Source organism: Anas acuta, chromosome 1 (genome assembly GCF_963932015.1).
Source record: "Anas acuta chromosome 1, bAnaAcu1.1, whole genome shotgun sequence".
Taxonomy (NCBI): Eukaryota; Metazoa; Chordata; class Aves; order Anseriformes; family Anatidae; genus Anas; species Anas acuta.
In genome coordinates, this window is record NC_088979.1 from 78,878,037 (window position 1) to 78,902,264 (window position 24,228).

The 24,228-nt window shown below is 37.5% G+C and overlaps 2 protein-coding genes across 3 annotated transcripts in view; one reads left to right on the forward strand and one right to left on the reverse strand.

Annotated features, from left to right (window-relative positions):
• The window catches only part of CTPS2 (CTP synthase 2), a 69,826-nt gene extending 63,544 nt beyond the window's left edge, over positions 1-6,282 (reverse strand). The window contains exons 1-4 of one of the 2 annotated variants that reach the window (XM_068683777.1): positions 6,171-6,282; positions 3,257-3,462; positions 1,074-1,244; positions 689-789 (exon numbers count right to left, since the gene is read on the reverse strand). In XM_068683777.1, the coding sequence (XP_068539878.1) occupies positions 689-789; positions 1,074-1,244; positions 3,257-3,422 (438 nt within the window). In that variant the 5' untranslated portion in view covers positions 3,423-3,462; positions 6,171-6,282. Of the gene's footprint in view, positions 1-688; positions 790-1,073; positions 1,245-3,256; positions 3,463-6,078 lie in introns of both variants that reach the window. The other variant, XM_068683767.1, reaches the window with a different exon arrangement.
• On the forward strand, positions 6,280-23,700 carry SYAP1 (synapse associated protein 1). The gene is made up of 9 exons (XM_068683791.1): positions 6,280-6,576; positions 9,419-9,537; positions 11,835-11,901; positions 13,461-13,534; positions 13,867-14,006; positions 14,664-14,812; positions 19,972-20,030; positions 20,978-21,125; positions 22,560-23,700. The coding sequence occupies exons 1-9, from the start codon at positions 6,363-6,365 to the stop codon at positions 22,685-22,687; spliced, it is 1,098 nt and encodes a 365-aa protein (XP_068539892.1). The 5' UTR covers positions 6,280-6,362; the 3' UTR covers positions 22,688-23,700.
• Positions 23,701-24,228: the final 528 nt, after the last annotated feature.

Below are 24,228 nucleotides of genomic sequence, written 5' to 3' on the forward strand. Positions count from 1 at the left end.
TATGACACATTCTTCTCAGGTGTGATATTCTTCTGTACATTCTGCTCTAATAGTAATACCTAGCAGTTAATGACTGCCTTTCTTTCAGTTGTCTCCATGCACTACTAAGGACAGGTAAAAATCATTAGTTCAATTCTGCAGAACATCAGTGGGTTAAACGATTAACAAAGTTACTTCCAGAGATCTTAAATATATAAACAGAAAGAGGGAAACTAACTTATACAATGTTTAAGTATATCCCTGCAAATATTCTACAAGCAACAATGTGGAGCATTTGAAGTCATACAGAAAGCTAAAATGCTACAGGCTCTCCTACTGGCTGTGGATGTTTCAGGTATTATCCTTTTTGTCAATATGCAGCTTCAGTCAAATGTCTGTAACCTGGAAGAGATACTTCAAGTTACAGTAATCGACTGTCTTAATTTTATAAATTAATAAACTCTTAAGCAACTCCATTTCAGCAGTATTCTGGAAGGGATTTAATCAAGTTAACAGAAACTGTACAGGAGTAAGACCATGCCTATCATTAGCAGAACAAATTATAAAGAATACAAAACATGTTTTGTATTATTGCTCACCATAAAACTTCAGTCTTTTTTTTTTACAGTAAATATAAAAGACAAAGCAAGCTAGCTCTTTGTGCTCACTATGGACATAGATCCTAGATCCTAAAATACTCTATACTTGCCTCAATTACACAGATTTGCGGCTCTTTTCTGTCATCATCCACAGGAACTTTTGCCTGATTCATTACCCATTCTTGAACTGCATCAGTGATGTGTGGAACAACTATAAGACAAAGTAAAAGCACTAAGGCAAGCACATCTTGAATGTACATATACCATTTTTTGCATGCAAGGAGGGAAAAACAAGCAGGAAGTCAAAAGGAAATAACCTATTTTGTTTATACTCCTTATTTCCTTGAACCCAGAAGCCCAACATTACAGAAATATTCCCAGATCTCCTAGGAAGGAGAGAGGAATAAGCTGATGCAGCAAGAAACAGCCTGTTTTTCCCACTCTATTTTGATGAAGTCTGAGTGGATTAGTATACCACAGAATTTAAAATCCTACCTTGAACAGTCTTTCCCAGATAATCACCATGTCTTTCCTTATTGATAACATGCTGATATATCTTTCCAGTGGTGATATTGTTATCTTTATAGAGATTAATGTCCAAGAATCTCTCATAATTTCCTAAATCTAAGTCAACTTCTCCACCATCATTCAGTACAAAAACTTCACCTGAAAAAAAGAAAGTGAAAAAAAAAACATAGGAAAGTTTAGGATGAAAATCATTACAGAAAAGCAATAAAATAATCACAAGTTATTAAACACGTAGGTGTACCACAAACATATCTTCAAATTGAAGAAACATTTCATTTAAAAGACACATTGCAATGACATACCAATAAAGTACATGGTGCAACTGGACCTGCGTTGTCATTCTCTGTCTTAATATCCAAGTCATTACTTCTACACTGAATGTCTATTCCTCAGTCACTCATAGTTTTGAAAGTGAATGTAAGTTATATTGCCAAAAATATTTAAGTGACTTAAAAATATTTAACCCATATTTCAAGATCATGCTACAATCCCCAAGAAAGTCAGAAGACAGTAATTTCAGGAATCATAAATAAGTAATAAATAAAACATCAATTTACATGTGGCAGACAAAAGCTGTGCTTTTATAAGCATGAAATATCACCCACTTTCAAAGTGTTTCACTATAAATTCTTGTTGTATGGAACTATTTTAATGACTAAGGCTTGGATCAGGAGTGAAGTTATGATGTACATAAATGCTTATTCAAGTGTGGTAACTATTTATTGTTGAGTTGTTTAATCTCATATATTCAGTTCACTATGCCCACAGCAAGGGTTATTTCTGACTCTGGAAAATCTAATGAAAATATTCTTCAGGGTTCAGATTTATCTCAAAGCCAAGTCTCTAAATAATTCTGAAGCTCATCAACCTCTGAAGGATCTAAAGTTGCTAGATGCTAGGGTAAAGCTGGAAAGCTCTGCACAAGAGAAAAGAAACAATTCCCCTGAAGGTAGGGGAATGCTGTAGACTATGAAAATACACATCCCACCTAGATACCACAATCCAATGAGCAGTTTAACAAAAACAAAAGCAAAACACCATAATGCATGCAACAGAGAGGAAGATTTATGCCCGATCCCATGAGGCAATGAGTTCCTTTTTTTAACCACTAATTTACTATTAAAGCCAACAGAAGCAGAGTGGAACTGACATTTCTCAAAAGCAGGCCTTTGGGGAATAAAAAATGTATTATGAAAAAAAAAAACAGACAGCTTTAAGTGGAAATCTCTAAATTATAATCCTTTGATTCAATCAGATTTCCCCCAAAACGTTACTAAAAGAGGCTTGCCACTTTGGTTTGTATGATCTTCTTTACTACCCCACCACCCTGTGTGGTTTGTTTGTTTGTTTTTGGTTTGGTTTGTGTTTTTTTTGTTGTTTTTTTCAGAAGCATTATAAAAATTCTTCTGCAAACAGAGGAAAAACAAGTAATAAGGGAATTGGATACCACATTTGCCCCCTTGTCCCTTATATGCGATCCACAGAAGGAATACACCCTCACAATCTCAAGTCATTTCAGGAGTCTTACCACCAAAAGTAATATGCATGACAGATGAAGTAATGTTCAACATTATAAATGCCCATCAGAGTGTCTTGCAGCTCATCAGCAATGAAGAGAACCAAGCAACCAAAGCATCTACTTTAAAATGACACAACAGTCAGCTCTCTGAGCTCCACTGATTGTTTTGACTAGATTCTCATTGTCAAAAATGAGAGCTTAATATAACTCTCATGAAGACATTCACACTAGGGACACTGACACCTGACATCCCAGTAAGAGCATTCACAAGGAAACATCCAGGAAAACAGTTTCTAATAAGTTTTGCAGCACCATTCCGATTTTTTATCCAGTTGGGATGAAGATAGCATAGACTAAATAAGGACAACAGCTAGGATTTTTCCCAACAAAGCAGAATTTCATAGAAAGTAAGCAGCTACTCTTCAAAGTATCTTCACCAACCAGGCTTCACCTCTCTTTACTTAGCAGACAATGTCCTTAAGAATATGCAGTAGGGAACAAACTTGCATTGCCAAATAGGTGGTAAAATGACTAATAACTACCATAGTACTGTTTTTAAAAGAAAATAAACAAAAAAGCATGATTATGAATACAATATTTACGCAAAAGGTAACAGCACCATCCTTCATACCATGCTCATATGGTGAAAACGTTCCAGCATCTATGTTTATGTAAGGATCAATTTTGATTGCCGTGACACGCAGACCACATGATTTCAGTATGGTGCCAATGCTGCTTGCGATAATCCCTTTGCCAATGCCTGAGATGACACCACCAGTTACCAGGATGTACTTCATCGGAAAATCAGCACAAGAACACAGATCTCCAGGTGGAAATCTAAAATGACAAAGAGGTACGTTTACATAACGCAAATTCATGCCATGGAAGAACACAGTCTCAGTATGCAAGAATCAAAGTTGAAATGACCTTCACAAACTGACAACAAAATGACCATTTTAGAATCTGGGAGCAGGATCAATCCCTCCCAGCTTATACACCCATATTTAAACTATATGGCTAAGTCCTCTCCACAGCCAGTAGAAAAAGAAGCACCATTTTGATGCACTGCCCTGTAGAGATGCCAAAGACCTGTTCATCTGACCTATTTCTCTACTATGACAGGAATAGCCAGCCAGAAATAGACATCTTTTGTAACCACAAATTAGGCAAGAAACACAAGTTAGGCAAAAGGACAGGCTGAGAGAGCTGGGCCTGTTTAGCCTGGAAAAGAGAAGACTGAGGGAAGACTTCATCAATGTGTACAAATATCTGAGGGGAGGGTGTGGAGACGATGGAGCCGGTTTCTTTTCAGTTGTGCCCAGTGACAGGACAAGAGGCAACGTGCACAAACTGAAGCACAGGAGGCTCCATCTGAATATGAGTGGGCACTACTTTACTGTGAGGGTGACAGAGCACAGGAACAGGTTGCCCAGAGAGGTTGTGGAGTCTCCTTCTCTGGAGATATTCAAAACCCGCCTGGATGCCATCCTGCACAACATGCTCTAGGTGATCCTGCTCAGCAGGGGTGTTGGACTAGATGATCTTCAGAAGGCCCCTCCAACCTCGGCCGTTCTGTGAAGACGAATCTCACCCTGGGTTCTTTCTAAATTAAATAAATTAATAATTTAATTTGTGTTGAGAAGTTAGCTCAAAGATTGTTCCTTGCTACATCAGCCAGAACACAGTGTCACATTCTCTCTCCAGCTGATTTACCTTCCAAAAATTCTGACTGCTAATCAAACATATTAAAGCTAACCATACATATTAAAGTCAGAGTGCTATACCATCTGCTCTATTTTTCAGCAGATTTCCCCTCTCCAATTCACATTGTATCAAGTGTATCACCAAAGGTCTTACAATATCCTACGGAACAATGGAACATGAGAGCAAGAAATAAAAACTGAACCAAAACATCCATATTTACACAATAGCACATTCTTAATCGTGAGTCTAGAAGCCTTTCTTCACATGTCTACCCACTCACTCTCCTTCTCCAAGTAACTAGTGAGAGGAAAAAAAATAAAAATTTTAGAGCTGGAGAACTTTACTCCAGAAGGACTTGCACTTAGGACAAGACTAAGCCAGACCACAGAAATATATGAATACCTACATGGGAGCAAGACAAATGTGGATGGTAACAGACCCAGAACTATTACAAAAACACAAGGTCTTTTGATGAAAAATTTAGATAATTACAATCCTAATTATTGTTATTCATCCTCCTTCTTGTTGCGATAATCTGCTATTCTCATCATGTGCTGCTGACGCTGTCCCTCCTATACTCCTGCTTCTTCTGGCTTTCACACAAGCATAGATTTTACTGCCATCTCCTCACCCCACCTGAAACCAGCAGATGTTGAACATGTCTTATTTATAACTGCACTCACGTTACATTCAGGCAGGTGTAGGGGCTAATCCTTGGATTAATGCTCGAACATTTTGCCACAGAGCAACTATTTTAGGGTCAAGAATCATCATTCCTTACCTACGTACCTAATTTGTTCAACACAACATGTAACAGCACATGATCTAACAGTGCTTACAACAAACAAAAGCAGCACAGTTCTCCACACACTGGTAGTAAGCAGCAGCTTGTGAATGAGTGTCGTAGCTCCTCCCATTAGGTTATTAAGTAACGTAAATAAATATGGTCTACAGCTTCAAGAGACAGAGTTCAAGGAGGTAACAATGTTGTTATCAATGTTCTTACAACTAATAGCAAATAATAAAGCATCACTTCTGCGTCTCTGTGGACAAAAGGGAGACTGTAGCCATCAAAAGCACTTAACTCAGGAGAAAGGGACCCTTGGAATTTACTCAAGGCTGAGACACACTGCAAACACTAATGCGGAGAGAGAAAGTTTCCTTACCTTCCCCCTCACCACCTGCAAACACGCCAATAAAACAACTGCAGAGTAATACAAAGCAAACCACGAAATGAAAAACATGCACAATTTGTTTACTGAAACGAGCCAAACCAGACTGCAGTTAAGACAAATTTTAAAGACCCACGGAGGAGGAAAGCGCGCTCCGCAGGAAAACAAACCCTAATCCGCGTAATTAGGAAATAAATTTTCCCTGTGATTTAATTTTAATAGGGAACTTTTTTTTTTTCTTTAAATAGCAGAGATCTTAAGGTTTGGAAACACTTTACTTCAGACTCTTCGTAATTCAGCTAAAGGAATTGCCAGCGTTAACATGTCATAACCGTCTTAAGTCAAAGCTGTTTATAAAAAGAAAAGAAAAAAAAAGAGAGGGAAAGAAAGAGAGAGAGAGGCTCCCCCAGCAGCTCCAGCCGCCGCCGCCGTGCCCCTGAGGGCCGACGAAGCCCACCACCTCCCTGCCAGCTCGCCCCGCTCCCACACAAAGCGCAGAGCCCCGGGGCGGGACGGGGCGGGCAGGGCCCGGCTGGGGGCACCGGCAGCGGGACCCCCTCAGCAGCCCCCCCCCCACCTCCCCTCAGGCGCGGCGGGGAGCGGCCGTTGGGGGGCGGCCGTTGGGGCCCCTCCCCCCGGGCAGGCGCAGGCTCGCGCCGCGGCCGTTACCTTTCCGCGCGGCGTCCACGCGAGGCGCGCGCACGCGCACGTGAAATTTGAGGGGCGGGGCCGGGCGTGTGAGCCCCGCCCCGCCTCCAGGCCACGCCCTACGCGGAAGTGACGTACGCGGAAGGAGCGCGAGGGGGTCGGCCGTTGGGTGGTGGGGTGCTGCCGTTAACCGCCGTTGAGCGGCCGGCCGCCATGTTGCGGGGGCTGGGCAGCTGGCTGGGGCTGGAGCGGGCGGCTGAGGAGAAGCGGCTGCTGCCGGCTGAGGAGGGCGGCGGCGCCGCTGAGGAGGAGGAGGAGCAGAAGAAGAAGGAGCAGGAGGAGGAGGAAGAGGAGGAGGATGAAGCCGCGCGGAGCCAGGAGCGGGCGGACTCCGAGGCGCTCCTCAGCCAGGCCAAGGGACTCGGCAGTGAGTGTCCGAGTGGTAAAACCCCCACACGGTGCGCCCCGGGCAGAGTGTCTCCGGCCCACCTGGTGCCCGCTCGGCCTGCTTAGCCGCTGGTCCTGCTGTTGCTGCAGGAGCACTGGTGTATATATGTTTTTGTCAACGTTTCTAGGAAAATAATACCTTTTTGATGATTTTGGGGAGCTTATCCCTAGCGAGGTAGGGCTGTAGGCGAGGATTCTGCGCTGCTGTTGTAGATTCTTAACTAAAATTCTTCCAAAACACAGCTCTGTAGGCAAGGGGGTTCTCACTGGTGCCCAGATCTTCTGTGGCATTGGTGTGAGGAGTTGCTTTAATGTGCTTGTCTTGGGTTGCTGAAACGCAGCAAGTTACCTGTGTACTTTGGTCAGATGCTTGTCTGGTGGTGGTTGTAAATAAATCTTAATCTGATGTCCTCTCTGATCATCCAGGAGGCAAAAATACTTTGAATTTTCAGAACAATAAGTATTGAGTGTTATGGATAAAAACGTCCGTTCTATCATTTGCTCTGATAAAGAAACTTTGGTAAATAGAGCCACGCATACATTCCCTGTGACACCAGAAAAGTCTGTCATGGAAAGGTCCTTTTGTAAGAACTTGGACGTCACTACTGTAACACGTGATAACCCTAGAAATATTTGCATCACTAATGACCAAGGTAGTTGTAAGACTCCCTAAGCACTTAAAAAGTATTCTACTGCTAAAACTGAAGCCTTATATTTGTTCTTTTTTTTGTGTGTGTGCTTATTATGTTATTAGGTTAGGAGAAATTGTTATTCCAAACTAATAATAAAAATATTGTTTGGTATCTATTCTTAATACAGGCATAGATTTGTAAGAGGAACCAAAACTTTCTCTTTCATTTGAAAGTCAAAGTGTTTTTCCACTACTAATTCCATTCCAAGGTTAAGTACCACCTCGTACAGGGGTTTTATAAGTGCCTTGGCATTGGAAGAACATCCATCCTTAATGGAAAGAAAAAAAAAAAATTTGCTCTTCAGGCTGCTTTCAGGACTGGCCAAAAGCACTTTGCTCAACACTAACAAAAAGTTGCCAGGCAGCAATTGTTTCAGAGTCCTTTGCACTTAAATCAATTGCACATCAAATGCAAAACAATTGCATTGCAAAGGAAGCTTCCCTGGATGCATCAAATAACCAATAAAAGCTTGTCAGGAGGAAACAATCCAGTAGGCGGCTGCTTCCTCTACTGTCCCAAGAGGGATACTGTACTTCTCTCTATATGAAGGGTAGAAGATAGGCGTTTGTTTTACGAAGCGCGTGATGGGATGTAAAGCCTGATAACAGATAGCAAGGATAAAGGCAAGTAGTTGGAGGAAGTTTGGTTGCCAGCATTCTGTGCCTTGCAGAAGGAAGTTGTGTATGAAAAAACCTGGCTGGCTTAAGGGCTGGCTGGGCCTCTCCGTTTTTCAGTATTAAATCGGTGGTATCATGAAGAGAGAATGTTTCATGTGCTTCAGAGAACAACAGTCAGCTTTCCAGAACTTGACATGAATGTTCCAAAGTAACTCATTCTACCAGTGGTGAGCAACCATGTGTTAAAACAATATTTTTTTTTCACATGCTAAGGTTATTTGTTACATTTCTAACTGATAAGCAACTTGAATTTTTGTGAAAACAAAGGTGTTTTTTCATTTGTTTCTTTCAAACAGAAGTGATGTTTGGTTTTGAAAGCCCCATGTATAAAGGTGCAGGTCAGTTCCGGATAACTGAAAGACCTTTTTGTCCCACATGCTTTGTGTTCTTACTAATGCCTCAAATGTAACTTCGGTAGCTACCATGCAATTTAGGTCCACGATTACTTCTTCCCTCCTCCTAACCCTAGAATTATATTATTTACTATGGCACTTACTGGCATTGTAAATACTGTAGCAGTGATATTACGGTAATAATAGATCTGATTAAGCGTAATAAAGCGTTTGTGACATTGTGTAATTATCTGAGAAATAAACAGTGTCAACGTTGTTTTTAAGATCCTCTGTCAATAAACTGCTATTTAATCTTTCTGAAGGTTGCTGGTAGACCTCTTGCTGCTTGCCTTTGTTCTGACTGCTTTAATTGGAAGCTGACAATACAAGGCGACTGCCTGTGCTGCATAGTTCCTTCCATGCCACCTTTCTTCCCTTCAGCACTGCCCATATAAAAAAAATGCTAGTTATTTTTTAAAGTAATTGTTGTAGCTGTTCTCCCACTGAACATACTTAGAAAAATAAACATTGTCACACTGTTTCTAACAGAGCTAGAAGAACACCACAGTGGGAAATAGAAAAGGGCAAGCAGCAAGAGCAAGCTTCAGTCTTAAGAATTGTGAAGGAATGTCAAGTGTTACTTACCAAGACTTTTTCATGCATTTACTTGTCTCACTTCATCAGACTTTATTGTGTGTGTTGATATTCTAAAACATATAATTGTTTTAATACTGTTGCTAGAGTTATTTCATTGCTTAAGGTCTCAGAAATGCTGAAGTGAAATTATGAAAGCTATTGTTTCAGAATATTGATTGGAAAGCAGTGTATCGAGAGCTATTGGGAGTGTTTGATTTGGTAATCAACATTCAAGTATAACAATTTGTTTTACAAAAAAAAAAATTGATCAAACATGGTTTGATCATTGTCACTAGAGAACGTGTGAACTAGAATGGGATAAAAATAGGATTTTAGGAGTTCTTTGGAGGTCAGAGCTGGGTTAAATGATTTTGGAAGAAGACGTCAAGTAGGTATCCAAATTAATACCTAGAAATGTGATTTTAGTGTGAGAACTGGATGTAAAGATGCCTTTTCTCAGCTCTTGTTCTTTTCATCTGTGAAAGGTTACCTCTTCAATTTCGCCACTGCTGCCACAAAAAAGATATCTGAATCCGTTGCTGAAACAGCACAGACCATAAAGAAGTCTGTAGAAGAAGGAAAAATCGACAGTATCATTGATAAGGTATTTTATTTCTCGATACTTGATCTAAAAGATTTGCTTGCATGCTGTTGTGGTAATGTGTAGTAAATCCAGCATGGGTTAACATTTCTTTACGCTGGTTTTAGGAACTGCATATTTCAATTACAGGTATCTCCTGTCATGATAAATGATGTGAATGAAATGTTCATTCAGGGGATGTGTGCAAAAAAAAAAAAAGTCAACTCTGCTTTACTAGGTGCTGCACCTGTGTTTACTTCCTTCAGAATGTAAATAAGAAAGAACAGCAGAAAACAATAAGTGATGAAATAGGGGAAAAGGCTGGAAGAATTAGAGACATTAGAGTTGGGAGATGTGTAGTTGTTTTTCTTTTTCCAGTTAAGTGGCAGGAGGAAATGCTATAGCATGTCTCATAAATGTCTTTGTAGCAAGATTCAGAATGAGGTCAGCTGTGTGGATATTGTGTAGTAAGGGCCTAGAGCTATACAGGTATGTTTTCATAAGACTCAGTGAGCTAATGAAATACCTTGCTATGGTCCTGTTCTTTCCCTCACCACATTCATCTCTTGCCCTCCCGTTTCTTGGCTGTAGGCTCCAATTGCTTTAATTCTGCAGCAAGTGTTTTTGTAGAGCAAAGGTAGCTTGGAAGGGAACTGGCCAAAACCAAGCCAGTTGTAGTGGGACCGTGCATCCAGGAGTGCCAGGCACAGGAGGTTCAGCCAGCCCCATCCTCCTGCTAGTCTCAGACACCCCTTCCCAGAAACTAAAGAATTCCTCTTTTTTTAAAAAAAAATACAGTGAGATTCATTTTTTGTTGTAATAAATGTTTGTCTTTTTCCAAATTAATCATCAAAAGACACTTCTAAATTTCTGTTATGATATAATTTTTAATGATGCTGGGGAAAAAAATGGAAAAATAGACTAAGAAGGTTCATTTATTACACATATGCTTCTTAGATCATTTATTACACAAGCAGTAGCACTCAAAATATGCTGTAGGTACTTTGTGACAGTTTCTTATGCCTAAAGTTTCATTTTCTTTTCTCTGTACTTTAGGTAATGTAGAGTCTGTATTTTGACGTAAAAGCTTACATATGGGAGAAATAGGATTATAGCTTCTATAGCATTCTAAACCTTTTCTCTTAACTGTATAAAGTATTTTATTCTATAAATGATAAAATTCAGGTAACTTATACCTAGCAGGACCCAAAATGATTGATCCATTTGATTACTGCTTAAAATTTGTATCTTAAAATGTCTTACAGTAAGTTTAAGTATTCACTTCTAACTTCCAGCAACATTCCTTTTCTTTTTTGCCTCTACTTTCAAGTACAGAACAACATTGGCATTGTTACATAGGTTATGGCATTCCTGTCTATGAAATTTGTTTTAAATGGCCTCAAGTTTGCACCAGGGGAAGTTTAGGTTGGTTATTAGGAAAAAAATCATTACTGAAAAGGCTGTGAAGTATTGGAACAGGCTACCCAGGGAAGCAGTTGAGTCACCATCCCTGCAGGTCTTCAAAAAATGTGTGTATGTAGAGCTTAGGGACGTGGGGCTTGCTTAGGGACATGGTGGGCTTGTCTGTGCTAGGTTAAAGGTTAGACCAGGTATCTTAGAGGTCTTTTCCAGCCTAAATGATTCTATGATTCTAAATCTAAAACTTTTGCTGTAAAAGGCACAATGTGGTGTTTTACATCAAGTGTATAACTCTTCCGTGACCATTCCCTATTTTTCAATGTTAATTTCTATATAGGATATTTCTGAACATAATTTTGTGATGAAAGTTTGTCAACATTATAGGCGGAGAAATTATTTGATTTCAGCAAAGCACACCTTCTGAAAGTCATACTTAACAATTTTGTAAGTCTGATTTATTGCAATGGATATATTTCTTACTTGAGTCTTGAATCTTTCTGTAAGACCAAGGGTATCTTTAAGTTCTTAGTCTTTCTTAAAACACGTTTAAATAAATCTAAACAGTCTGTCTGTCTGATATGTAAGGAGGTAAGGGTATGCATAGTATGCTGATGTTCAGATTAAGTCCATACACTAGGATTTTCTGTTGTGATCTTTGTCCCCTGAACTTAATAAAGTTATAAATATAATTTTTGAATGAGTTCATTTAGTTCAAAGGCAAAATTAAATTTTTGAGTAAAGTAGAATGTATGATTGCCACAAAGAGTCTTTAACTTACAGAAAGGGCCTGAGAAAAGAGATACGAAAATGTGTTACTGAAAAGCATTTGAAAGCATTTTCTGAACAGACACGAAACAAAGGAAGTGAATTTATTTATTGTGGTTCCCTAATTTTTATTTTAGACAATTATTGGAGACTTTCAGAAGGAACAAAAGAAGTTTGTCCAAGAACAGCAAACAAAAAAATCAGGTAACGTACACTATTTTGAATAATACACAATACTGCATAAACTATATTTTTCTGGGGGCTGGGTAATTGAGCTATGTCCAGGCCTAATCCATCAGATCTCTGTTTAATGAAACATTTATATGGTAGAACTTCAATATATCCAGTGGGATAGGAAGATGATGTTAAGTGATGCAGTTGTTGCATTAACTACTAAGTTTAGATTTGTCTTTTTAATTAAATTAAACTTTTGAAATCAACTGAAAGATCAGTGTGCTAGCAAAGCTGCTGCTTTATAGTTGTTTTGAATTTTAAGCCTGTGTATTTATTGAGAACAGTCATGCTGATTACCTTTCTTCTGAGTTTTGGCAATGGCGTCACGTTTTCATAATGAAAAACACGGGTTAGGGGTTGCACTGTAATATTAATGAGTCACCGTAGGAGTAGTTGCTCTGCTTACATTAAAGGCATAATTGCTCTTTTGCTTTCCCATAACTCTTTTGCTCTGTAATTATCTGTGATCTAAATCCTATGAGTTATCCACCCATGCACTATTAAGACAAGTGGATCTATCTGAGACTTTAAAATAGGCACTTTTTTCTACTTTACGCTTCATCGTTTGGGTTATATCTCATTTATTGTGTTACCTGGATATAATAATTTGTTACTGTTTGAATAATTAGTGGCTTTATGGGTAATCTTGTATCTGTGAGTAAACTTTGGAATCTGATGAAATATTCCTATAAGTTTCATAAAACTGGGTGGCTACATTGACAAGAAAGGGAAGACCGAGAGAGAGATGGCCTAATGGATTAGCATGACCTCAAGGATTAGCATTCACATTAGCACATGAACCCATGTGGGTAAAAGTTGGCTTATATCAAGTGAATAGGCAAACAGGCATAGATAGTTCAGTGCACAAGAGTTGTGTTAACTCGTTCAGATGAATTATAGTATTTCTGCAAGCTGAATTGGCATCAGCAGTGAAGAGATTAATAGATTTTTACATGTATACATCTAGAGTAGTTTATTTTCTCTGTGTAATTCTACAGAATTATTCTGGAAACATTCTTGTAAATATGTAAATCGGGTTAGCTGCAGTATGTTTTTTCAATGTGTAATTCAATGTAATTTGTTATAAATCTATAATTTTTTCTCCACAGGTGAAGAATTGGTGTCCTCTGGTTATCAGAAAATTAATATGCTAATAAGTATTTTGAAATTTTAATTTAGGCAAAGTTTACATGTTTAAAGTGAATCTAGAAATTTCTATTTGCAGGCAGCTTACCCAATTATACAGCTTTACTTCAGTAATTAAACAAAGAGGCAATAAACTGACACTGAAGAAACCTCCACAGTTTTTGTTTTTATAATTACAGAAATTGGCAACTTCTTAAAGTTTTTATTTACCTCTGATAAGCAAAGATGCAGGCCTAGAGGGATCTTATGGATGTCTTATGCCTCAGGCTTTTTTCAGGAAAAAGGAACAATGAACTAACTTGCTGATGCAAGTCTGCTTATTTTTGTGACTTTTGTTTTTTTAAAGTAGTACAAATGCAAATATTTTTTTCTTTCAATAACAGAAGCAGCAGTTCCTCCCTGGGTAGACAGCAATGAAGAAGAGACAATTCAACAACAAATACTGGCCTTATCAGCGGTATTTATCTGATTTTTATCTTTCTGGAAAGGTTAAAACTGCTTTTGTTTTTCCAAAGCAAGTTTGTCTGACATTTGTTAAATTATTTATTTTCAAAATACTTTTTTTAAATGTGTGTCACAGTATTGATCTTGGGCGAAGTAAGCAGGATTTATTTCAGCATTAACTTGAGTCAAAGTAGATCAACAGTATGATTTTTCATTTTTATAAAAAAGCTTTACAGCTTTGTGCTATAATAGAATTATGTCAGAAGTGGGATTTGGTGGTGGTGTATGTGAAATGCAATAACCTTTTTCTGATATTAGTTAACAACTATCTCATGTTCTTCAAAGGATAAACGAAACTTTCTAAGGGATCCTCCAGCAGGTGTTCAGTTTAATTTTGACTTTGATCAAATGTACCCTGTTGCGATGGTGATGTTACAAGAAGATCAGCTTCTCAATAGGATGAGGTTTGATCTAGTCCCTAAACAGTAAGTAACTTTTGCTGGTAACTTCAACTCGGTACTTTTAATGTATCTGTAAATATTCCTAACTTACTCCTTTTTTTTCTGCTTCCTTCAATTCTTTCTGTACTTCCTCATTACGTATTTTGTATCTACAAGTTTCGAATACATGGGATATTGCGTGTGCATTGCAGTTCAGCAATTAAAGGAAAGAATAGAAGTCTTAAAATTCGGAACTACTAAGGATCCCTTGTTTTTAGTATAAGAGAAGTCTCTTTTTTTTTTTTTTAACGTCTAGTGTGGTAAATAGTTGAAAACATTTTTCCCAAACAAAGGTAAATGCAGCAACAAAGAACTTCATATCCAAGGGTGTAATTGATATCCCAAAGAGATGATTACAGACAGTCATAGGCCCCTTGGAGAAATGACAAAAGAATACAAAACAGTAGTATTGCAAGCAAGGGAAACTGGTTTTGAACAGACAATGTAACTGTTGTGGAAGAGATCAAGAATTTTTATAATGATGGATTTTTTTTAATTGCTATATCACGAATTTCTAACTTTTTACAGGAGGCAACTCTGTTTATCCTTTTCCTTTGCGTATTTGCTTTTGTTCATTGCTAGATGGTGAAAGCAAGCTACATTTCCAAATGTAGTAATCAATATCTGTTTCTCTCTCTCTAGTGTAAAGGAGGAGGTATTCTGGAGAAATTATTTCTACAGAGTGTCCCTGATTAAACAGTCTGCACAGCTCACCGCACTTGCTGCTCAACAGCAAGCAGTAGAAAAAAAAGAGGAGAACAAAGGCAGAGAAGAGGATAGTCAACTGACAGGTGTGGAAGAAATTAGTTTTGGCACAGTTTATTAAGTTAAAGTCATGCTGTATACATCAGGTGACAGAATTCTTATCTTTGATTTTCTATGAAGTTAGGACTTTTCTCATCATACTCCTTCTGTTTGTTAGAAGGGGGGAGGGGGCTCCCAGTGCTTTTAACCAGTTTTGCAATTTCAGCCAACTTTGCCAGAAGACTGCAGTTCTCAAGAGATGAAATCTTGTACTCTGCTCTCCACCACCAGTGGTTTCTGGTGTGCTATTTTGACCTGTTAGAAGTCCCAGGTACCTTTGGTTCTCCTGACAGATAACAGGTCCTAGCCAACCCAGCATGCCCTTTGCTCTCACTTGTCTCAGCACATGTTCTTTTGCTTGGTCCTCAGGTCAAACAGAAGTAAGTTAGTGATATTGGGGTAAAATTATTGTGGTGGCAGAGGCACATAGGACATGGAAAGGCATGCAGTGTATTATAGAAATGGAAGAAGATCATTACGTAAGGTTATCCAAGATTCAACCTTGAGATAAAAAAGCCTCCTTAACATATGTTTTTAAAGTTGTGCTAATCAGTTTGTGCAACATACTCTTACTGACCTTCTTCTGAGTCACTGAGCATCTTTACCTGTATGCAAACCAAGTCTTCAAGCAGGAATATATACAGCTTAAGAGTATGAAGAAGTTACTGGCTAAGATGCAAAAGATATCTAGTAGCTCATAAAATAATAGCTGGAGCTAGGTACATTCATCACCTCCAAGGAATTTTTACAGGTGGAATAGGCATTGGGGCAGGAGGATAAAGCCTTTGCTGTACCTTGGAACAGATTTGCATATCCCCAGATGAAAAATAAATAAAAATCATCAAATCCACTGGTGCTGATGTTCTGATAACACTGCCAGCCTGACTGACAACCAGCTGATCAGTGTTGAGCTGACTCCTTTCCCCCCCTTTCAGATATACCTTTGCATATTGATAGTTTTCCTCTCTAGTCTTTACACTGCTAATGATCCCATCTTTGTAATGCTACTTCTAAGGTCACCTTTCTTAACTTTTTACAGACTTTCTCACAGCTTTTTTTCTCAACTTGGTAACTTTCTATGCAATCTGAGCCAAGGTTACTCACCTGGGCCTTGGTTCCTTGGATACAGGCAGCTGAATCTTGGATTGCAGGGAAGGTTATTGGGGGATTACAGAGTTGGGCTGGCATGTTGCATAGAAGGTACTTTTGAAAAAAGGATTGTAGTTTCCTCAAATTGTTTTTTTGTTTTTGTTGTGTGTGTATGCATGCCTTGGTCACTTTGCCTCATTCTGTTTCTCATAGGATTTGTTCAGGGTGTGTGTTAGCACAGGCAAAGACCCCATCTAGAACGAACAAAGCAGAGTGGTGCCAGTGTAGTCCTTATTCCATAGCTGTATTCTCACAGCTGACTTTGACGCTGCTGAAGGTGCTGCATTTTGGTGTCACCTTCCCTGCCTCTGTGGTTAACTGTTTCAGCAGATAGTCTCTTGCCCCTTTGTGCTGTGCTGTATGGTTTTGTCTATTACATCTGTCTATTTGACAGACTCCATCTGATCAATTGCATTCACATTCTCTTTTTAATCTTACCTGCATAAGTAGCTTCAATTCTATACTTTTTTTTTTTACTAGCAATGATTACTAAAGTATACCCTTCTGATTTTCACATCATGTAGTTCTGTATTCTGATATAAATCTAGCATCTTGTCATAGGTGCCTTACATTGTGCTTGCCCAAAACCATGAACCTTGTTTTTCTTCCTTTTTTATACTTCTTCCATACTTAATTGCATTAATTGGAAATCAGACAAGATGTATAGTAATGCTGTTGATAACTACTATTGTTTAGAATTAGATTTTTTCATAAAATATTTTTTGTGTGTTCATGCATTTTTTAACCATTATGCTTATCAAAATATGTTACAAAAAGCCATTTCTTCAGGAAGCCATAAACTGGTCAGCAATTATAAAGGAAGGATAGATTGAGATGAGTGAAAAACGTCAACTCTCTATGAAAGAGAAAACAGCATCAGAGATGTTAATTCTTGACAAAATTCACATAATTAGATGTCTGGGTTTAAAAAAAAAAAAAAAGAAAAGGAAGACGGAAGGAAAACATAAAAGGAAAACAAAGTCACTTCTTACCAAATGTTAACTGAGAATCCCCCAAGATTTGGTTTTGTGGAAGCTGCAACTTTATTTTTTTTCCTTGTATAAAGGAACTGCTCTTCAGTGCCCTGCACTAACACTATTATCAAACTAGAAATTTTCTGTCATTAGCTTCTGGTGCAGGCTGTGCTTAAGCTTGTTTCCTAATTAATTGTTCATGTCATAGCACTCCTACAGTCTCACCACATTCAGCTCCCATTTTTGTCATACTGTACAAGCAAATCGTGTTTACTGTTACTCTGTATAGGTGCCATCCAACACAGGAAATCACTGGGTTTCTCACTGTTTCATAAACCTTTGCACCTAACTGCCATCTAAATGCATTTATATCATTTTGTTTCTTCTTGGATGTCTTTTTTTTTTAAGAGTTCGGGCGGTTGGCATGTTTTTGGTTTTGGTAGTGGTAATTTATTTTTTTTTGGATTCCTTTTTAGATTTCCTTTCCTTCGGATTTTTCATTACACCAACTGATAGGATTATACTGTAGACTATTAAGAGTGGTGACTGTTTTCTCTGGTTTCTGTAGTGCCTTGCAGTACATCTTCATATTGAATCCTTTCATTTATTACTGCCTTTTAGTCCTTTTGATTGCATTTGGAAAGACTAGAAAACATTAGTTCTGCCAAAAGATTTTCTTCATTATCATTGATAAGCATATTCCTTGTAAAGCCTGTTTACTATTAGTAAGCTTCCCCTTACCACTGAGCTTTTTGATTTCTGTTTCTGCATATCACTGCTTCAGTAAACCAATTTCAGAAAAAGAAAGCTATCACTGTTGTGACTGACTGGGTAGTTTAATTAATGACAGAAAAACTTCTCTTTTAGTGCTGAAGGTTTCCTTTACAACCATATTTAAAAAAAAAAAAAGTTCAGTACTCAAATTTACCAACCCGTGTCTGTTCTGGTGGAAGTGTCTCAACTCTACAGGAGAAACAGGGCAACTGAACTTACTGAACAACAAAACTGTCATCTTTGAGTCATCCAAGTGCTTAGAAATTGCTAGAGAAAGTTGCTGGATTATACACAAAGAGCTCTTCCAGTAAAACTTACTATTGTGACTGAAAACAAAACATATGTTAATTTAGGGGAGAAAAAATATACAGCATCTTTTGGCCTGTGAAGGTTCTCATGATTCAGAAGACTGCTACAGGGGTATGCAGATAGGTTAACCTTTCCGGTGGCTATATTTTATGTAATGGCAAAGATACATATACTAAACTATAGTAAATATGTTTTGTTTGATTTCAAGACATCATAAGTGTAGGGAGCTCTGAATCATCTGTGTTGGTGTTGTTTTACATGACTTCTGAAGGTTGGATTCCCTAATTGGGGGGGGGCTGTAAAACTAGAATTACTTGCCTGTTGGTAACTTTTCATAATATTCAGTGTCTCATAAAGGCAACATCTACAAAAAAGAATTAATTGCCTTCATTTTATCTCCATCTGTCTCCTCCTTACATGTTGTTTTTACAAAGTTTAACTAGCATGATTCATGCAAAGGAGAAAAAAAGGAAAAATTGAAAGCTTTTCATGTTCTGACCTGGAAACTATATGCACGTAAGTTCTATAACAAAATGTTAGATTCTGCTCCTTCAGGCAGAGCTATTTACTTGGGAATTAAGTTACCACATGGGCAGAGAGCACATCAGCAGTGGAGGAGATGACGCCAGGCCAGTAGATGCAGAACAGTACCAATGGTATGTTAGTCGCGTTAGACTGGTGCATGGCCCAGCACAGCAGTGCTGTGCTGCTTCTGCATGAGAGAAGGAGGTGAAGCTTGAGGCACCTTTCCTGCCCAGTGCTTTGGGCACTCATCATTGAGCAGCGAAGTGTTAGTGCTGTGTTCCACAGCCTCCCATGGCTGAGAATAGCAGAGCCTCTTTGGACATGGTGTTGGGTACAAGAACAGATACTGTGAAGATTTAGGGAGGGGAAGGAGAAAAGAGGATGTGACAGAGCAGTGGCCGTTTAGCAGATGAGCTGTATAAGCTGTGACAGCTACCAATTAGAGAATTATTTTAATTAGAGCTGATCTTAATTTTAGAAATTAAACCTGAAAAAATTCCCTCTTCAGAAATCACTGAGTAAGCAGGAAAGGTCCACCCAGCTACACTGCAATAAACACAGCTGCAAGCTCACAGCTGCTTTGCACGTTTAAACAAATAAACTGCTAAGCAAGCACTCCATCACTACTACAACCTGTCCAGCATGTTAATTGTTCCTGCAGCCATCTCATTATTAACCCTCTACCCCTCTAGTAACATGAGGAAGAAAGCTGGGGAGTTCATTTATCTACCATGGAAAAGATCTGTACTTCCTTGTAAACAATCATTGTCTTCCCAGTACCATGCTGCTACGTGGAGAATGTGCAGTGAGTTTTAGGAAACCTGCAGCAGCTCCTAGGGTTTATGTTTTTCAGTGACTTCTGCTTGAGTGAAAGAAGGTGAGACTCTGGAGTGCTCTTGTGTGGGTTTAGGGGTATGCATGCAGATAAGTCTGCTGTATGTAAGAGCTGATACTGGTTTCAATAGTAGTACCCAAGCAGGGAAGGTTGATAAATTCCATGGTAGGTGGTACCTGTATTTCCCAAGGAAGTCTACACCTTTGTACTTGAAAGATCTCGCAGCGTGTGATGCAATCTGTTTTTTATAGAAAACATTTTTCCCCATTTCCAGTTGTTCCTACTTATGTGGTTCTTTGAATTGCTTAATTGGGCAGAGGGGTTCCAGTGATTTAACTTTGGATTCATAATAGGTAAATGGCTTGCTGAATTTGCCATAGTTAATTAGGATCAGAAATTGCCTTCTTTAGGTTTTGTGTTTGTTGCAAATGCCTTACCACCTATAGATGAATTCAACCGCTAACCACCAGGATTCATTAAAATTTAAAATACAATGTTTCCTTCTATATTTAATAGCAGTTTGATTAAATGAAATCTGTATGTATTTACATGTAATCTATGATTTTCTCTCTCTTGCTAGAAACAATACGGCCAAAAACACCACCTGTTACAATAAAGCCTCAGATAAAATCTCAAGAGGTAAAAACATATTTATCTGGCATTTATTACGTGAAACTGTTATTTCATAGTTAATTATACATCCTTTTGAGTAAGTTGAAACTATTATAATATCTGACAGTCCAGTTCTAGCTTGCTGCTGTTCTGCCATAGTATTAATTTTCAGTAGAAGAAATAATAATTTATCTGAGGTATACTTTCGTTAGTATCCTGTACATTATAATAATAAAGATTTTTTTTAGTCTGCGGAGTAGCATTTCAAAAATGTTCAGAGTAGAAGGTTTGCATTCTATTTAAACACAGTGGATACCTTCATAAAAATGTGTACAACGTTTTGTCCCACTCTTCAGCAGTGTCAAGCTTAAGTGCTGGAAATCTAAATTATGCATTGCCATAGCAACATTATTTTGTTGCAATAGCAAGAAGAGCTTTGCTTGACACTGCAGAAAGCTTTACCTTAGACACCTAATGACCCTTGTTCATTTCTGGATTGTAAAATCAGTGTCAGAGAAAACTCTTGGCAGAAGCAGAACTGTGCATTCACTTGGCAATAATATGCCATGGACTAAATTAAGCTAGAAACATTTCTAAAGAATAGACTCCTCTTAATCTTATTTGTGTGTAGAAAGCTGTTACTGAGTTAATGGTCAAACTTTAGTATACGTCTTATGTACTTTTCTAAACTATTTATGAGTTTGGTATTGTTTCTGAACGCTACAAAAACAGTTTTAAAGTTTTTAAGAGAATGCAGAAAGGCGGCTAGGATGAAAAGCAGATCATTTTCAGAGTAAACGTCTACTGTTCTTAACTGTACAAAGAATTGTCAGGGTGATGCATTTGGTTTGCTGTCTTTTTTTTTTTTCTGGCTGTAACTAAAAGGCAGTCATTTGAATGAGAATAAGTTTATATTGGTGACATTCTATCCTCCCACTTTTGGGGTAAGCTTTTACAACACTATCTTATTACAGGATGAGGAAGAGATTTCCACAAGTCCAGGTGTATCAGAATTTGTGAGTGATGCCTTTGATGCCTGTAATCTGAATCAGGAAGACCTAAGAAAAGAAATGGAACAACTGGTGCTAGACAAAAAGAAAGAAGAGACTTCAGTAGTAGAAGGTAAAACTTCTGTGTCTTAAATACAGTAATTCTAAGATAGGTTGATTTAAAAAGAAAATAATCGTAATTCTTACCACCAGCCTGTCTTGTACAGAATGTTATCTGTGAAGAGTGTAAGTCCAAAGTAACTAACAATTCTCAGGTGGCTGTTTTATGAAAGTGACAGTGAAGTATTGTTTTGTCTACCATTCTCTTTCATAGGTCATTATGTGCATGTGTTTTTTTCTTTACTGTAGGTAGAGTACAGTATTTGGAAGTCAGGCTTCTTGTGATGCCAGCCAAAAAGTCAGTATTTGCACCAGACTATGAGTTTGCCAGGTGCCTTTGCTGCAAAAGATTTACATGTGTTTGGAATGGTTAACATTCAACAAATTGCTTTTTTTCCTTCTCATCATTGTGAAAGCTGTCTTTATTCTAAAAAAAAAAAAAAAAGTGGTTCAGAAAAACTAATATTGATGTAAAATAGCATAAAAACAATCTATAATGACGTGGCTCTGGCCATACTCAATGAACTATTTACAATGAAGACACTTTTATAAGTAGATAATCATAATACGTTTTTCAGAAGTTATTTTTCATTGTGTTATGGATGTTGCTGAATCCTTGGTTTTTGAAATTGCTATTTTTCCAATATGTAGCCAAGCTTGCATATAATTTTTTTATGGAAGTGTTTCAATAAGCCATTAATGAGTAATTTGTTCAAAGAAATCTCAGCTGGCCTTACTGACTTGGACTGTAGAATTACCCACCTTCTAGGCTGAAGTACTAACCAACAAGTAACACATCAAACACCCACTTATTCCCCCATGCTCTTACGTATCATAGGCAAAGTTAATTAAACAGAGATTAAAAACACAGGAGTGCCTTCTGACTCATTTTTTTTGCCCTGAAGTATGAAATATGATTACCTTCAACTGGGATTAAATGGGCTTGTCTAGTTACAAATGTCAGTGAGGAGAATAATTGCTTTGCTACAAAATTATCCACAGTATTTGATCCTGTTTTTTTTCCCTTAATAGTATATTCAACAAACTTTGTAACTTCATTCATTTTCTAAATAGCACAGCTTCCCTCCACATCCCCCCAAGATTTAAAAGCATGCAGGGAGATTCCATTGATAGTAAAAAAAACTGAAATCTGTAGGAAACAAGTTAGCAAATGGATGCTTGTTACAGCTAAGCTATATATTTGCTTTTTATCTTTCTTTATTATAGTGTGTACACAAGAATACAGATGAGTATATTAATTAATTCCTATCTGTGGTCAGTCAGAAGATGATTATTTGATCTTGTGGTTTCTTTAGTTTTGAAAGAAGACTGTCCATAAAATTCAAGAGACATAAGTGAAACTCAGTGCAAATTCATCTCATTTTATATAAATAAGTAACATTTTATGTTGTCAAGTTTTTTCTCACAAATAATTTCTCTCTCACAGAAGAGACTGCTGACTGGGAAAAGGAATTGCAGCAAGAGCTTCAAGAGTATGAGGTGGTGACAGAATCAGAAAAACGTGATGAAAACTGGGATAAAGAAATAGAAGAAATGCTGCAAGAAGAAAGTTAAGCATTTTTCACAAAATCACTATAACTCTAAACTTTTTCTGAAAACTGACATGGATTTCTGCTTTCATGTTTTGTTTCCTAAAGATCTTCAAAAGACGTAAAAGAATCTAAAATTGTTATAATTCCATATTGGGATACAACCAGTATTTCTGTTCTTTATATGAGCAATTTCTGAACTTCTTCATTCTTTTAAAGAAAAAAGACAGACACTGCAGGTTATATCTAATAATTGAAAATGATAACGTTAGTCCATGAAGCAACAGTTTAGTTTGAGGCATTCTTAGCCGGCCAAGAAGCTCTGCAAGGAGATCTCTAAATCTAAAAATCTCAAGTTAAGATTGTCTACAGCCTTCAGTTTGGGATGTAAAAATGGATGTTGTAACTTAGTCCCTGAAAACAACGCTTGTATCGTGCTTGCACTCTGATCCCTGTATAATCTGTAAATGTGTATTATTTTAAGGTACTTGTAGTTAGTAGCATTCATGTGTATTTAACTTCCTTAACATATATAGCCAAAGAATGTATAGAATACCCTATCAAATAACTTATAATGTTTAAAATACTCATTCAGACTCCAAAAGAAGTACTGGTTTATTATTGATCAGATATGATTAACTGGCAAACATTTAAACAAGAACAGAGTTTCTACCTTCTCGAGTTAACCTGTTTTTATTAAATCATCATATTAAGATACTGCCTTTTTCCATAGAGGAAAACAGTTTAATGCATTCTTTATTTGGATAAATGCTGTGTTTCCATTTAATTTTGCTGAGTGAGAAGAAATTAAACGTTTCTTTTTAAGTGCTGAAACATTTATGTAGAACTTTGGCTGGTTTGGATATCTTTATTAAATACTGTAGATATGTATAAAATTGGCTCGTTTATTTGGAGGGAGGGCATGGTAAGGGACAAAAGTTTCAGACTTAATGCAGTTTTCAAAACTACACTTTGTCACAGTGTCTAAGATGTGGAATTTAAATAAAAAATTTTCTTTAAAGGATTTTTTTATCCTCATTAGGTGTATGGGTTTTTCCTATAGTTTTATCATTAAGTCAGTTTCTTTATGTATATAAATGAAAATGTAATGTTCTGCCATCAATTTCACAAACCATGACAAAGCATTCAGAAAGTCCAAAGTATGAAGGCAAATGGGTAAAATGAAGTAGGAGCCATTAAGTACAATTGAATTATAGCCGTGTTACGTGCAGAAAGCTCTGTCTTAATGACATAATTCTGCAGAAAATTTTTGGAAAGAGACTGAAAAGATTATAGCTGTAATTATTCACTCGATGTTCATTCTGTGGGAATCAAAAAGAGCTAAATAGTTTTAACTGCTATTTACTGTAAGAAAATACTATTTAAAATTGTTTCAATTAGCAGATTGTACAGGAAGCTCTTCTGTATTTCTCATGAAAAATTATCTCAAACATGTATATATTCAGCTTCCGAAATTAGTTTTGCTATTGCTATACATTTTCTCAACTACAAATCATCTGAAGCACAATTTATTTTGATAGTGTTTTTCACCTTAAGGCCCACCTT